General features: G+C 40.4%; 1 protein-coding gene across 1 annotated transcript in view; it reads left to right on the top strand.

Annotated features, from left to right (window-relative positions):
* Nucleotides 1–11,099, top strand: part of SCNN1G (sodium channel epithelial 1 subunit gamma) — a 29,544-nt gene extending 18,445 nt beyond the window's left edge. Inside the window, exons 6-13 of the mRNA XM_003761753.2 lie at nucleotides 45–208; nucleotides 5,279–5,377; nucleotides 5,859–5,976; nucleotides 7,135–7,213; nucleotides 7,301–7,358; nucleotides 8,134–8,195; nucleotides 8,692–8,767; nucleotides 9,760–11,099. Coding sequence (XP_003761801.1) covers nucleotides 45–208; nucleotides 5,279–5,377; nucleotides 5,859–5,976; nucleotides 7,135–7,213; nucleotides 7,301–7,358; nucleotides 8,134–8,195; nucleotides 8,692–8,767; nucleotides 9,760–10,149 — 1,046 coding nt within the window. The 3' untranslated portion in view covers nucleotides 10,150–11,099. The remainder of the gene's footprint in view (nucleotides 1–44; nucleotides 209–5,278; nucleotides 5,378–5,858; nucleotides 5,977–7,134; nucleotides 7,214–7,300; nucleotides 7,359–8,133; nucleotides 8,196–8,691; nucleotides 8,768–9,759) is intronic.
* Nucleotides 11,100–14,104: the final 3,005 nt, after the last annotated feature.

Raw genomic sequence — 14,104 nt, 5'->3', positions numbered from 1 at the left:
CTTGATATCTCAGGCGTCTGATCATACCTTCTCTTTCCCTCCAGGACTGCAGGTCATTCTTTACATAGATGAAGAAGAATATAACCCCTTCTTGATATCATCAACTGGGGCTAAGGTCGTTATCCACAGGCGAGATGAATATCCTTTTATTGAAGACATAGGGACAGAGATTGAGACAGCTATGGCCACTTCAATAGGAATGCACCTGGTAAGTGAGGATTATTATGTGCTCTGAGGCACGTCCTAGAATAATAATTACAGTGCCTAAAGTTACTTAAAACTGCTTAGAATAGTTAGAATGTAGTTGCCAAAATATTTTTCAACTGAGGATCCATAGACACCCCCCAAGTGATCTGTGAACTTAGCGGCGAAGGGAGGAAATTATAATTTCTAAATGAGAATGAAATATAGTTGTCAAAATATTTTTAAAAGCAAGGTCATAGATCCAGGTACATAAGGCGCTCTTAGAGATTTAGGGATTAGATTAGATCAGCCTTCTATGATACTGTAGTTCTTCAAGAGTTTTTATTTCATCGTGTGTATTCTTTCTCCAGTGAGGCAAATGATCATCATCACTGACATTTAGATAATTTTGAAATTTACAGAATTTTTTATCTACAGTATCTCATTTGCTTCTCACAATAGACTCAGGAAATATCCCATTTTTCAGATCAAGAAACTTAAGCTCAGAGAAATTAAATGATTTTCCGAGAGTCAAGAGCCAATAAATGCTAAGACTGGGATTTGAAATCAGGTCTCTCCTGACTTCAAGTCAATCATTTTTCTCTACTGTGCTGTTCTACCTTCCATAACCTTTCATGCCTTAGTCTTCATGAGGTGCTCTAACTTCCCTCCCCCCCAAAAAAAGATCATTCCTCAGTGACCAACATTCTGGTGATATACTAATCTGAACAGCAAATAATACAGAATGATGGAGCATACATGAAGTTTACATAGAGAAGAAGAGTATGAGAAAATTGTAAATATGATGTTGCTGGATCTATAGATAAGAAAAATTATCATATCATGTGTCTGGATCTCAACAAGGAATTTAACAAAGTCTCTAGAATCATAGCTGAAAGGCATCCTACAGGTCATTTAGTCCTATTTTCTCCCTCATTTTACAAATAAAAGAAAGAGGGAGACTCACTAATTTTCATTGATTATAAATATCAGAGCTGAAATCTATCAGACTCCAAATCCAGTTCACTCTCCACTGCATCACCAATGGATGTTGACACCTATGATCTTTTTGGACAAAACTGTGAAAGATGTGAGAGAATTTGACCCAGTTTCCTGTGGACAGTGAATGTGGAGTTAGGTTAAAAAATGTAGATTTGTGGATTGTCAAATAATGATTTTAAAAATCCTGGAGCTCTGTGAGTATCTTTGATCTCTCTGCAGTTTTTGATCCTTGAATTATCTTCTTCTAATTGATTGCTCTCTTCACTTTAGGATTTTTGTGACATTGCTCTTTATTGCTTCTCCTACCCCTCTAACCACTCTTTCTCAGTCTTCTTTGCTGGATCTTCATCCAGGTCATGGATTCCTTGAAGACTGTTCTGGATGGTCTTTTCTTCTTCGTTTATACTATTTCATTCAGTGATCTCAGTTCCTGTGGATCCAATTCAGTCCATGCACAGGATTCCCAGATCTGTACAGCTAACCTCTCTCCTGACTTCCATTCTTGCACCCCTTAGAAGTCAGTTCTTCTAAACCCTTCATTGTACAAATGAGGAAATAGAGAAATGACTTACTAAGTCACATATGGAGTTTTGTTACTCCAATGGTTTATTAGACAGCTCAAATTGATTGTGTAATAAACACGTTAAATCCAGTGTATCCAAAACTGGGCTCATTTTCTTCCCTCTCCAATATAGCCCTCCCCTCTTTCTACCTTTCTTGTTATTATCTAGGATACCAGCATCCTTCCAAGTTACCCCGGTGTCATCCTTGAGTCCTCACTCAATCTCGCCCCCATATCCAATCTATTTTAAGTCAGTTCTACTTTCACAACATTTCTTGTATGTGCCCCTCTCTCTGCTCTTGGAGTGCCCTTGGCCCAGGCCCTCATCACCTAACACTTGGACTATTTCAGTAGTCTACTGGTTGTATTTTTGCCTTTCCTTATGTCAGTCCATCCTCCATTCAGCTGCCAAACTGATCTTCCTAAAGTACAAATTTGATCATGTCACCAGCACCCCCAATTAATAAAGTCCAGTGACTCCCTGATGTCACTTCCAATATCAATTATAAGATCTTCTCTGGGGCTTTTACAGCCCTTCACAAATTTATCCTTTTATTGTCCTTCCATATTTCATATACATCATCCCTCTCGTCCCCCTCCCAAGTATTCTGCAATCCAGCAACATCAGCTCCTTTGCCAACTGTCTTCTCTGCTTCCCTCTCCCCTCTTAGCTTTCTTCAATTTCCAGCCAAAAGTTCACCTTCTACAAGAAGCTTTCCCAATCCCCCTTATGTTAGTACTTTTCCTCTGTTGATTATCTCCAAATTATCCTGTATACATTTTGTTTGTACATTGATGTTTTCATGTTGTTTGTTTGCCCCCTTTAGATTGTGAGCTCCTTGAGAACAGAGACTATCTTTTGTTTTTCTTTGTTATGTCTTGATTTTAGCACAGTGTCTGATACATGGGAGGTGTCTAATAAATGAATTGGAAGAGAGATGAAATTAGATTCATTTTTTAGAGAAGGAACTGAGCTATTTTTGTATTATGGAGGCTTTTAGGAGTCTGGTGTAATCTTTGGACTCAAAATAATGTTTTTTTTAAAATGCATAACACAAAACTCACTCTATATCCAATCAAGTCTTGGAAAGTCAACTTTTTCTAGACCAGGAGTTCTTGCTCATTTTTGTGTCCTGGAGCTCTTTATGAGTCTGGTGAAATCCATGAAGCCCTGTTCAAAACAATATTTTAAAATGCATAAAACTAATTACATGAACTCATAAAGGAAACCAATTGTATTGAAATATAGTTATCAACATATTTTTAAGAACCAAGATCATAGACTCCAAGTTAAAAACCCAATTCTGGCATTTACTATCTATCCGATTTTGAGCAAGTCACTTAACTTCCAGTTTTCTCATCCATAAAAAGAAGGGGCTAAACTATTGATGTCCCCTTAGATCCCCTCCAGCTGTAGTTTCTTTATAGGATCTATAATCCTATAAGAAGTCATTGAGTTCAGAGCATTGTGGCTCTTTCCACTCATTTAAATGAGGGAATTCTTTCCGCCACCTCAGGGAAATTAAGCTTCCTCATGGTAGATAAAGGGTACAATGAATGGAGAGAAGTTATTCCTCCTCTCCCCTTCCCTCCCCACTTAGGGTGATTTAAGCCCATGATGCCAGGGTAGAAGATACTACTGAGAAAACATGGGGGAATTTAGTTTCTGCAATTCTCTTTAGGTCATAGGTGGTTTCAGCTACTTGACAAGGAAGGGCTTCTGAGCCCAAAGAATCATTTTCCTCCTCCCCAACCACCACCACCACATACCCAGTGTGAGCTTCCTACCCAGTCAGGAAACATGACCCAAGAAGCCCTGGAATCATAAGGTCTGATAACTATCTCTTCAAAGTCCAGGCTATTTTGTTGATCAGATAGCCAAGAAATGAAAAATAATTCAAAATAGATTACCCAGAACGAGACGGCCTGGCTGCCAGGCTCTCTAAGTCAAACTATTACTTGGGCAGCCCCAACCAGCACCTGCTGAATGAAGCTTGACTTGGGTTTATCATCCTGATAAGTCAGCGCAGCTTTTCCATGAAGCACATAGAGCTCTTTTTAAAAATTCCACGAATAACCAACAGCCCCAGAGGTGCCCCTATTAGCACAGAAGTATCTCTATTAGCTGAAAGTATGATGTTCTGGAGCAGGGGTCCTCAAACTACAGCCTGCGGGCCAGATGTGACAGCTGAGTGCGATTATCCCCCTCACCCAGGGCTATGAAGTTTCTTTATTTAAAGACTCACAAAACAAAGTTTTTGTTTTTTACTATAGTCCGGCCCTCCAACAGCCTGAGGGACAGTGAACTGACCCCCTATTTAAAAAGTTTGAGGACCCCTTTCTGGAGAAACTTTTGATGACTTCCAAGCTGGGTTCATGCTTGTGTGATAGAGGCTGAGTTCACCCGTACAAAATAGTACCCAGAATCAGGAAAGGGGGTCCAAAGGCCTTTCCTTGCTCACAGCTTGCACACAATACGCTTGTGCACACACACATGCTAACAATAATGCATTAGAAGCAACAATACTGACTCCTGACCCAAAGATAGGAAACTTACTCTGTTTCTTTTACCATAGACACCCTGCTTTTCTAAACCAAGGAAGTCAATCCCTCCATAGCACTTGATGAAGTCATTCAAGGAGCTTTCTAAGCCTCAGACTCATTCCCAAAACAGCAGTCTGAGGGAGTAGACCTCAAAAGGCCATTTTTAACTAAAGATTTCCCCGAACCTTCCAGATTCTTGCAGAAATGAACTTAAAAGAAATCCCAGGGTTCAGTAGTTGAAATGGGCTGAAGTCTGAAATGACTTTTCAATTTATCCACCTCACTTCTAACCCAGTGTGACATTTATTATTATCACCATAAGATTCACTTGGCAAGTCCAAGACTCAGGAGGCTGATGACTTCCTTCTGAGTACTTGACAAGTAGGTCACCTTGCTAACAGATTGTCATCTTGTGGTTAAACTAGCTGGTTTTCCATAGGTGTGGTTATTGAAGAGAGATTAGTTCGATTCATTTCGATTTATTCAAACAAACATTTATTTAAGGACTTACTTCAAAGCCTGTGCTAGCCACTTGGAAGAGCAATAAAGATAAACAAGGCATATTCTCTGTTATAGAATTTTCAGTTTAATGGAGGGATGTGATAAAGACTTTTGATAGGGCTTTTAAAATCCAGAGGTGATCAGGAAAAGTTATTTCTCATTCTTCCTGTCCCCTTTTCCTCATAGATCATATATTTAGACCACTCATGTGGTCTGTAACCATCACTTTCTCCCCATTCTATTTCATTGATGGTGAAACTCAAATTCAGAAAAAAATGTGATTTGCCAAAAGTCACATAAAAAAACAGGAGCTGAGATTTGATAACAAATCCTGCCTCCAATACCTCCTTTCCATTGCCTACCACCAAGCCTACCATCTCCGTTTTGATTTTTCATTTAAGTCATTGCTTCCCTGTGGCTACGGTGGGAGCCGTACTATGGCACAGAAGGTGATATTTATCTCAGTTTTCTCTTTGGGGGTTTCAGACGGAGTCCTTCAAGCTGAGTGAGCCGTATAGTCAGTGCACCAAGGACGGCAGAGACGTGCCTGTTGAGAGTATCTACAACGCCACCTACTCTCTCCAGGTACTAAGCTGGGTGGGCAGGATGGGGATCTCCCTCTCCCAAGAAGTGTGAGCACCCACCAGGAAGCTCACATGATGCAGGTGTCAAGGTCACTCTCTGGCTGGGGAAATTCCACCTTGTAATCAGTTGAGTGTGGAGGTGGGATCAGAAGGTCAGAAATGGTGATAATAATCCCTGATATTATCTAATCACCAGCAAGACTTTAGGTACATTGCCACTGGCTAATACCAGTTTTTCTCCATGTCATCTGTAACTGGATCTTAATAGTCAAAGATTTTCCTGGAACACTGTGTTAAGAAAAGAAGGCTTCTTTTCCCAGATATGAACTCTTTTACCTGGAGTCTGATAGATTAGACCTGACATTCCTCATATATACTGTAGAAATTTCTCCATAAGGGAAAGGAAATTGGGAATCACCCCAGCTGGAGCTGGAGGGATGGAGGAAGGGATGGGGAAGAATCATCAGCATCTCTTCTTTCAGATATGTCTTCACTCCTGCTTCCAGAGGCATATGTCCGAAACGTGCCATTGTGCCCAGTATAGTCAACCTGCACCAAAAAATGTCTCCTACTGCAATTACCAGAAACACCCCAACTGGAGTGAGTTCTCATCAATAACCAGGAACCCCGGGCTAGTCTCTCAAGATATTGATTCAGAGAAAAAAAAAAAAAAAAGAGTGTCCAAAAACATGAAGCCAGAAACTTTAACCACTTAAATCATTTTCGGGGTGGGGAAAGAGAAGGTAAAATGGCAAGACATGTAATTTGAATTTCATTATGAAGGAGAATTTCTTGATATAAGATTAAGGCAGAAATTATAACCTTTCAGGAAGGACTTAAAATATTAAAATGGAGGAGATCCAGCCAATAAGAAGCATTTGTTTTCTAGAAACTAAAAGGATGTGAAGAATCAGAGGGTCTTCACATTGGAAGGGACCTTAGAGAGCTGGAAGTAGCCTTAGTAATTACCTAACCCAACTTCTTCGTTTTATAGATAAGGAAACTGAGATTATCTTGTTTAGGAATTCCTTCCTCAACAGCCCTGTATAATATCACTTGTCTACTCTTCAGTATATAAAGAGAACTAGATTGGAGTGAGGAAGCCTGGGTCTAGCCCTACATCTACCACACTCAAGCTGTGCCCACTGACTTTATTTCTCTGGGCCTCAGTTTCCTGATCTGCAAAATCAGGGAATTAAACTACAAGGCTTTTTTAAATGTCCTTCCAGCTCAAAAGCTGAATCTACTTCCCCATCTATGTCTCTGGATTCCTCTCCATAAGAATAGCAACAATGGATAGGGGACTGGAGGCAGAGTTGGGAAATAATGAATGGCTTATCAAAGTCAATGAGAGAAAGGTGTCTTTTTTTAGATACGAGGTACATGCTCTCTGTCTGCTCCTCCAGATTCTGACACATCAGACATCATAGACAAGCAATAAAGTAGAGTGCAAAGAGTTCTGGATTTGGAATCAGAAGTAGGATACAATTCCCACCCTGTCATTCATTATCTATTGATTTTGAGCAGGTTACTTCAATATTCTAGGTCTTTTTCATTTTTCTTATCTATAAAATAAAAAAGGTTGGATTAAACATTCTCTGAGGTTCCTTTCCACTCTCTAAATCTGTAATTCTATATGTGATGTGGAGGGAAAAAGAACCGAGAAATAGCGAGACAGGAGATGAGCAGGCTCAGGGAATGACAGGGATCTTGTGGGAAATTTCATGGCTCTCATTCTCCATGGTCTTCCCTCCACAGTGTATTGCTACTATAAGCTGCACCAGGCATTTGTCCAAGAAAAGCTGGGCTGCCAGGCCATCTGCCGGGAACCTTGCAAGTGAGTATTGCCACAAGTAGGTAAGGGTAGAGATTACATTGGGTCTGGTCAAACTACAAGACTCACCTTGCCTTCTTTTCTCCGTAGATTCAAAGAATGGTCTTTGACCACCAGTTTGGCTCAGTGGCCATCTGACATTTCAGAGGTGAGTTTGTTTCCCCCACTGGGTGTGGAAAACCTGTAGGGTCCTTCCAGCCTCTTGCAACCAGGTAGTACTTTCCTGCCACATAAGAGGACCAGTACAGCTGAACTGGGACCTCGCTACTCTGTACAGTGTACTTGTGATCCAGGGGAAAAACCACAGAGATAAGAAAAACAAAAAACCTTCCTTTCTCTTCTTCCCCTCCTTGAAAAAAATCTGAACTTCAAACTAGATAAATTAGCATTTCCATATATAGTTAGATATTTACATATGTTCATATATGATTGGAACAGAAGGAAGGAATAATATATGATCTGAAACTCTTAGTACTTGCTTTTCTTTTGAGATATATAATAAATTCAACTTGTAACTTTCAAAGCCATCCTGCCTATTTGTGACTCCTTTTATTCTTTTCTTATTTTCTTTTTTTTATTTTCTTCTTTTCTTTTCTTTTTTTTTTTTTTGAATCCTATTCCTTTTCCTCCCCTCTGTCCAATTTAAAAGAAAAGAAGTAAGCATTTTAGCACTTTCGAGCAAGTATACATAGTGAAGCAAAATCAATTCAAACATTGATCAGGTCCAAAACCGTGTATCTCATTCAAGAGGCAACATTTCTGGGCTCTGGCCCAGGAGAAGGGAGAGCTCCATCCCTTTCCTTTGTCTCTCCACTAGAAAGAGCCAGGCTCTTCCAGGTAGAAGGGTTAGTTCCTTGAGGATTCATAATCAGCAAATAAATCTTTCCATGCTTTCTCATGCATATGTATTCTTTCTCCCTCAGAAGTGGATGCTGGATGTTCTCACGTGGGATAAAGGTCAAAAAGAAAACAAAAGGCTAAATAAGTAAGTTTTCTTCCATTCTTAGCCACCTTTTCCTTTTCCTTGCTCTACCCACACCTAACCTACAGGGTTCTTTCCTTCCTAGAGTAAGGTTCCCCTCCCCTACTATTTGCATTTTTTATTCTTTTCCCTAATACCATGACTTCTACGCTCTTCTTGGAAAATCCTCTTTCTTCTGAAAGGACCTTTAATGGCAGATTATAAGGCTAAGATACTCATACTTTGGTCCTAGAAGGATATTTCCAAGATGGAAGGCTGCTTAGAGGACAAAGAAGAAACACAGGAGACAGGGAAGCACCTTCTGTTCTTCAAAGGGTGCTCTTGGCCATGGTTCCCAGTCTCCCTACTGAGATCCATGGGGAGCCCAGTACATCTCCAAGACAGAATGGGGACTCCATTAAGGGAGGAATGGGACCAGGGACATGACTGTCTAACTGTCTCATGTCCTGCCCTTGGCCTTGACTCACTCCAGGTTGTTTTTATGTTTGCTTCCCTCCAGGACAGACCTAGCCAAACTCTTGATTTTCTACAAGGATCTGAACCAGAGATCCATCATAGAGAGTCCAGCCAACAGTGTAAGTGATGCTTTCTCAGAAATGCTCTTTATTTCTCTAAGGTCAAAGACTCTGGAAATGGAATCCAAATGGAGTCCTATGGAAAACTTGATTGAGTTGGGAAGAGAGACTCTTATGTCACATTTGGGGTAGAGGTGGGGTCAGTTAACAATGGGGAATGACATAATCACATGTTACTGGGGCCTCGAGTTCTGTGTCAGAACAGAGAAATCCTTTTGCTGCTAAGATTCTATCTCCCTCTTTCATGATTTTTTATCTCCCACTGCAGGCTGCCCTTCTTACTTGGAACATCCTCCCTCCTCAACTTGAAAATTCTAACTACCTTCTTCTAGAGACATTACACAATTCCCCTGCTTATTAGATCTCTCTCCACATCCCATCAATTTGTATTTACATTCCTATATATATGTTTTATATCCCCTATGCCTAGTACATAGGGGTTGGAGTAGGGACTGTATGATCTGTGATTTCCCTGATAGAAAACTTTAGGATAAGAAAACTCCTACCAGGCCAGGCCATTTTTTTTTTCAAAATAATCAGGGTTAAGTGACTTGCCCAGGGTCATATAATATCAAGTGTTTGAGGCCAGATTTGAATCCAGGCTCTATTCACTGTGCCACTTAATTGCCCCAACTCAGAGCCTTTTTTAAAAATCAAAATCATTGAATTTTCTTTTTTAAAAAGCATAAAAGAGCAATCATTTATTTTTTTAAATTTACAATAGTATTTTATTTTTCCAAAAACGTATAAAGATACCAACTTAGAGTCTTAATAGAGTGTGTGATAGGACTTGAACTCACATCTTTCTGAATTTGAAGTACCCTTTCATGCCCACTACGCTTCACAATAGGCACTTAATAAATGCTTAATAAGTTGTTGAATGATTGAATGCTGCTCAATATTTTTTGTAGATTGAGATACTGTTGTTGAGTGACTGAATGCTGTTGAGAATGGTTTAATGACCAAATGCTGCTCATTATTTTTTTTTGCAGATTGAGATACTGTTGTCCAACTTTGGGGGGCAGCTGGGGCTATGGATGAGCTGCTCCGTGGTCTGTGTCCTTGAAATCATTGAGGTTTTCTTCGTTGATTCCCTATCCATCATTACCCGACGCTGTTGGCAGAAAATCAAGAAGCGGTGGGCCCAACGGAACACTCAACAGGGCCAGTCACCCTCTGGGAACCCTGAAGACCTCGCTGGCTGTGATAATCCAACCTGTGTTCTTGATGATGATCTACCCACCTTCAGTACAGCTCTGCAACTGCCACAGGCCCCAGGGGCCCACGTGCCTGGGACCCCACCACCCAAGTACAACACTCTGCGCATTGAAAGGACCTTTTCCAACCAACTTGAAGATACCCAAGACTCAGAAAATGTCTGAGGTTGGAGGGACTTTTTCCTTCTGCTATGACCAAGGAGGAGTCAGTTCTTATCTGTGGGCAGCTGGTTGGCATCTTCCATGGACTCTGCCCTTCCAATTAGGGCTAGACCCTCCCTGCTGCTAGTCTGAGGCTCTAATTCTGCCCCTGGAACCTGCCTAGCAGACACAGCCAGGAACAAAACCTCTGCACCTGAGAGAAATGCTATTTCTGAAATGTTGTTTAAGAAGCATTTTTGAAATGTACCAATGGACCCCAGCCAAAGGCTAATAGCTACCCAGGTAGAGTTGTCTCACCCAACCATTGCTACTGACAGATGCCTCATGTCTCTCATGGCTGAGATGAAGGAGGGATCCAGAATCAGAGCTTCCATATCTTTGGGGATTTTTTTTTCTAAAAGGCAAATTTAGCCTTGATTATAGGGAGAAAACTTCACAGAGCTACCCCCAAGTGGAGCAGGCTGCCTTGGGAGAGTGTAGATTCTCCCTCAAGCAAATGCTAGATCACCATTTGGGTACAGTGGAAAGGGAGTCCTTTTTTCAGATAAAGATTGGACTAGGTCATCATTGAGGTCCATTTGAATCATGAAATTCTGCAAGGCAGGAACCAAGGAAGTGTTCTGTAAGAACTTAGCAAACGAGAGGCAAGGAAACATGATCTAAAAATCATTGCACTGATATGGCTGCAGAACTGAGACAAGCCCAGAAAAGGGCTCAGCCCCACTTACTCTTGATTGAGTATCATTAGGGCAAAAAAGAGGTTTTTCTCTCATGGCCAGACTGACTGTGTAGGATATTGCACCCTGGGAACCTCAATAGTGTAGAAAGGTGTTCCTGATCTTTGACTGATGCTGCTTTTAAAATGAATTATTTAAAACTGTGTGGCTTGGAAAGTCTGTCCAAATGAGAGATCTATTTTTGAATAAACTTTGTTTGTTTGTTTTTTTAATTGATGGACTTGTGAGAGTTTCTTCCATGATTTATTATTAAGTATGTTAAATGGAACCCTGAACTAGCTGACAAAAGTTCCAGGCCCTGATCCCAACAGAATTATTTATGTTCTCTGAGTCTCACTTTCCTCATCTCTAAAATGCAAATAACAATCCCTGTTCTGCTTCCCTAATAAACATTTGGTCTTGGTCCCTGGAAGCACCAAATGAAATGGTGAATGAAAAGAATTCAAAAGTGGGAATGGAAGCTCACTGGAAAAGGCATTGGGGCAGCTAGGTGGCAAAGTAGCATAGAGTCAGGAAACCTGAATTCAAATTCAGCCTCAGACAATTCACACTAGTTGTGTGATGCTTGGGCAACTCACTTAACCCTGACTGTCTCAGTAAAAAAAAAGAAAAGAAATATAATGCTAAACTGGAAAGAAGGGAGGAAAGGAAGGAAGGGAGGGAGGGAGGAAAGCAAGAAAGGATGGGAAGGGAAGGAGGGAGGAAAAGAAAAAAGGAAGGGAAAAGGAAGGAAAAGAGGAAGGAAGAAAAAAAGAAAGGGAGGAAAGAAAAAAAAGAGGAAGAGAGGAAAGGAAGGAAGGAAAGAGGGAAGAAAAAGAAAGAAAAAAGATGCCAAGAGACTTTGCATGCTGTAACTTCCATTTGTCATATGGTAGAAAGAGCACTGGATTTGGAAGAAGAGACCATGGGTTCAAATCCAGGCTCATGTGGCCATGAGAAAGCCATTCACTTCTCTGTAACTCAATTTTCTTTTCAATAAAATTGAGTATTCAGATTAGGCGATCCTTTTCAGCTTTAATCCTATATTTATTTCATTCTGCTTTCACCTGATGCTCCCTAGCAAAGGTAGCCACCTTATTCACCTCACTCTCTTACTGTGTAATGGGAATAAAAATGTTATAAGCTAGCAAGCACCTTATGTGTGACGTACTTCACTGATGCTAATCGGTAGGGAGGTAGGCTTGGAAAGTCACTCTTGGGAGGTAACTGTATAATAAGTAAATGACAAGGAATGAGGATACTTAAGTTCATGTTACTTGGGTTTTTTAAAACCCAACAGCATAGACCTTCAGAGTGCCCGAATTGTGGGGGTTTGGGGTTTGGGGTCAGCAAACAGCTTCCCTGACCAAATTCCAGGCTCAGTCATTGTGCTTCTAATCATTCTGCTCTATCCAGTGTCTGAGATTGTGTGTGCAGAAGGAGAGAGAGCAAGGGCCTAGTTGCCAATTCTATAATGGAAAAGAAGCTGTAATCTTATTGCTCAGATACAACTCAGGGCTTAGAAGCCTTCCTGACAGCTGCCTCTCCCTGGCAGGCAGATAGACATCAAACTAATATCGTTCCTTATATCAGCAGCTGTTTTTTTCCCTCAAAAGCAGCCATTCTCATGCCAGCCAACAGCCTCTTGCCATCAAGCACAGACCTGACAATCTATAGTTGTAGATTTCCTGATTTGTAAGCTATTTGAGGGGCTCCGTGCCTACTTCAGGAATCCTTGATCAATAGCTCATGAGCAGGAAAGGAGAAGGGGAAATGGGAGGAAGGAGGGGACAGAAATTATTTCTCTTTCAGTGGCACTTTTCCTTCCAGATGTATTCACAATATTTCCCAACCAGTCCAGAGAAGGAGCATGGGGACCAAGCCTAAAACCTGAAGATTTCAGAAACAGAGACTCCAGGCTACTTAAGGGTAATATTGGGATAAAGCAGGAGAGGTAGAGGATGAAATTCAGAAATAATCCTGGATTTGTACTTAATTTGTTTGAAACCTAGACTTGCCATTTACTATCTATATGACCTTGGACAAATTTTTTTAAATATCTTTAAGCTTCAGGTTAATAATAGCTAGTATGTATATAACTTCAAGGTTTGCAAAGTGCTTGATAATGTTATTTCATTTGAACCTCACAAAAATCCTGGGAGGTAGGTGTTATCATTATCCCCATTTTACAGATGAGGAAACTGAGGTTAAGTGACCTGTTCAAGGTTACATAGTAAATGATTGAAATAAGATTTGAACTCAGGTCTTCATGACTCTTTAACCTATTTAGTTATAAAATGAAGGAACTGAAATAAATGATATCTAAAGCCTCTTCCAGCTCTCTTACAGATCCTGTAAAGTTCACTTTACAGTGAAGTAAAGTGTCTGGAAGTCAGAGTGGTAGTCTGGAATCTGGAAGAAACGGGCTCTTTTCTGGTGGCTATCAGTCCTACAATCTCCTAAGTACTTTGCTTCATGAACTGATTGGGTTGTTGGTCAGTAGCATCTGACTCTTTTTCACCCCATCTGGAGTTTTCTTGATAGAAAAATGGACTTGCCAATTCCTTCTCCAGCTCATTTAACAGGTGAGGAAATTGAGGCAAACAGGGTAAAGTGGCTTGCCTAGAGTTGCACAACTACTAAGTGTCTGAGAGTAGATTTGAACTCATGTCTTCTTCCTTTTTTATGATTATAAGAGCTTTTTATTTTTCCAAATACTTGCAAAGAGGTTTTTCAACATATGCTTTTGTAAAATCTTGTGTTCCAAATTTTCCTTCTTTTCTCCCCTCCCTCCCCTAGTCAGCAAGAAATCTACTATAGATTAAATATGTGCAGTGTTTGTAAACATATTTCCATGTTCATCATGTTGTGCAAGAAAAATCAGATCAAAAGGGGAAAATAAAAATAAGCAAATACCACCACCACCTAGAAAAGGTGAAAATACTATACTTTGATTCACCTTCAGTCTCTATGAATTCAGGTCTTCTTGAGTCCAGATAGGGCATTCTACCCACTCCACCACCTAGCTGAAATGATATACTATGTACACAATTAAGCAAATAAAAAGGTAACGTATCATTTCAAAAGGAACAGAGTTCTAGTTACATCAGGAATGTGCTTTCATAGCCCAGTGCCCCATATGAACTCACTCTATCCACTTAGCCACCTAGTTCCAAAATCTCTCCCTGAGATTTCCAGCCTATTAGCAAGATCAATGTGCAATAGTCCCAATTGTTCTTTAT

The sequence above is a fragment of the Sarcophilus harrisii genome, chromosome 1 (assembly GCF_902635505.1).
Source record: "Sarcophilus harrisii chromosome 1, mSarHar1.11, whole genome shotgun sequence".
Taxonomy (NCBI): domain Eukaryota; kingdom Metazoa; phylum Chordata; class Mammalia; order Dasyuromorphia; family Dasyuridae; genus Sarcophilus; species Sarcophilus harrisii.
Note: the sequence above shows the minus strand (reverse complement) of the source record. Positions and strands in the feature narration are given on the sequence as shown.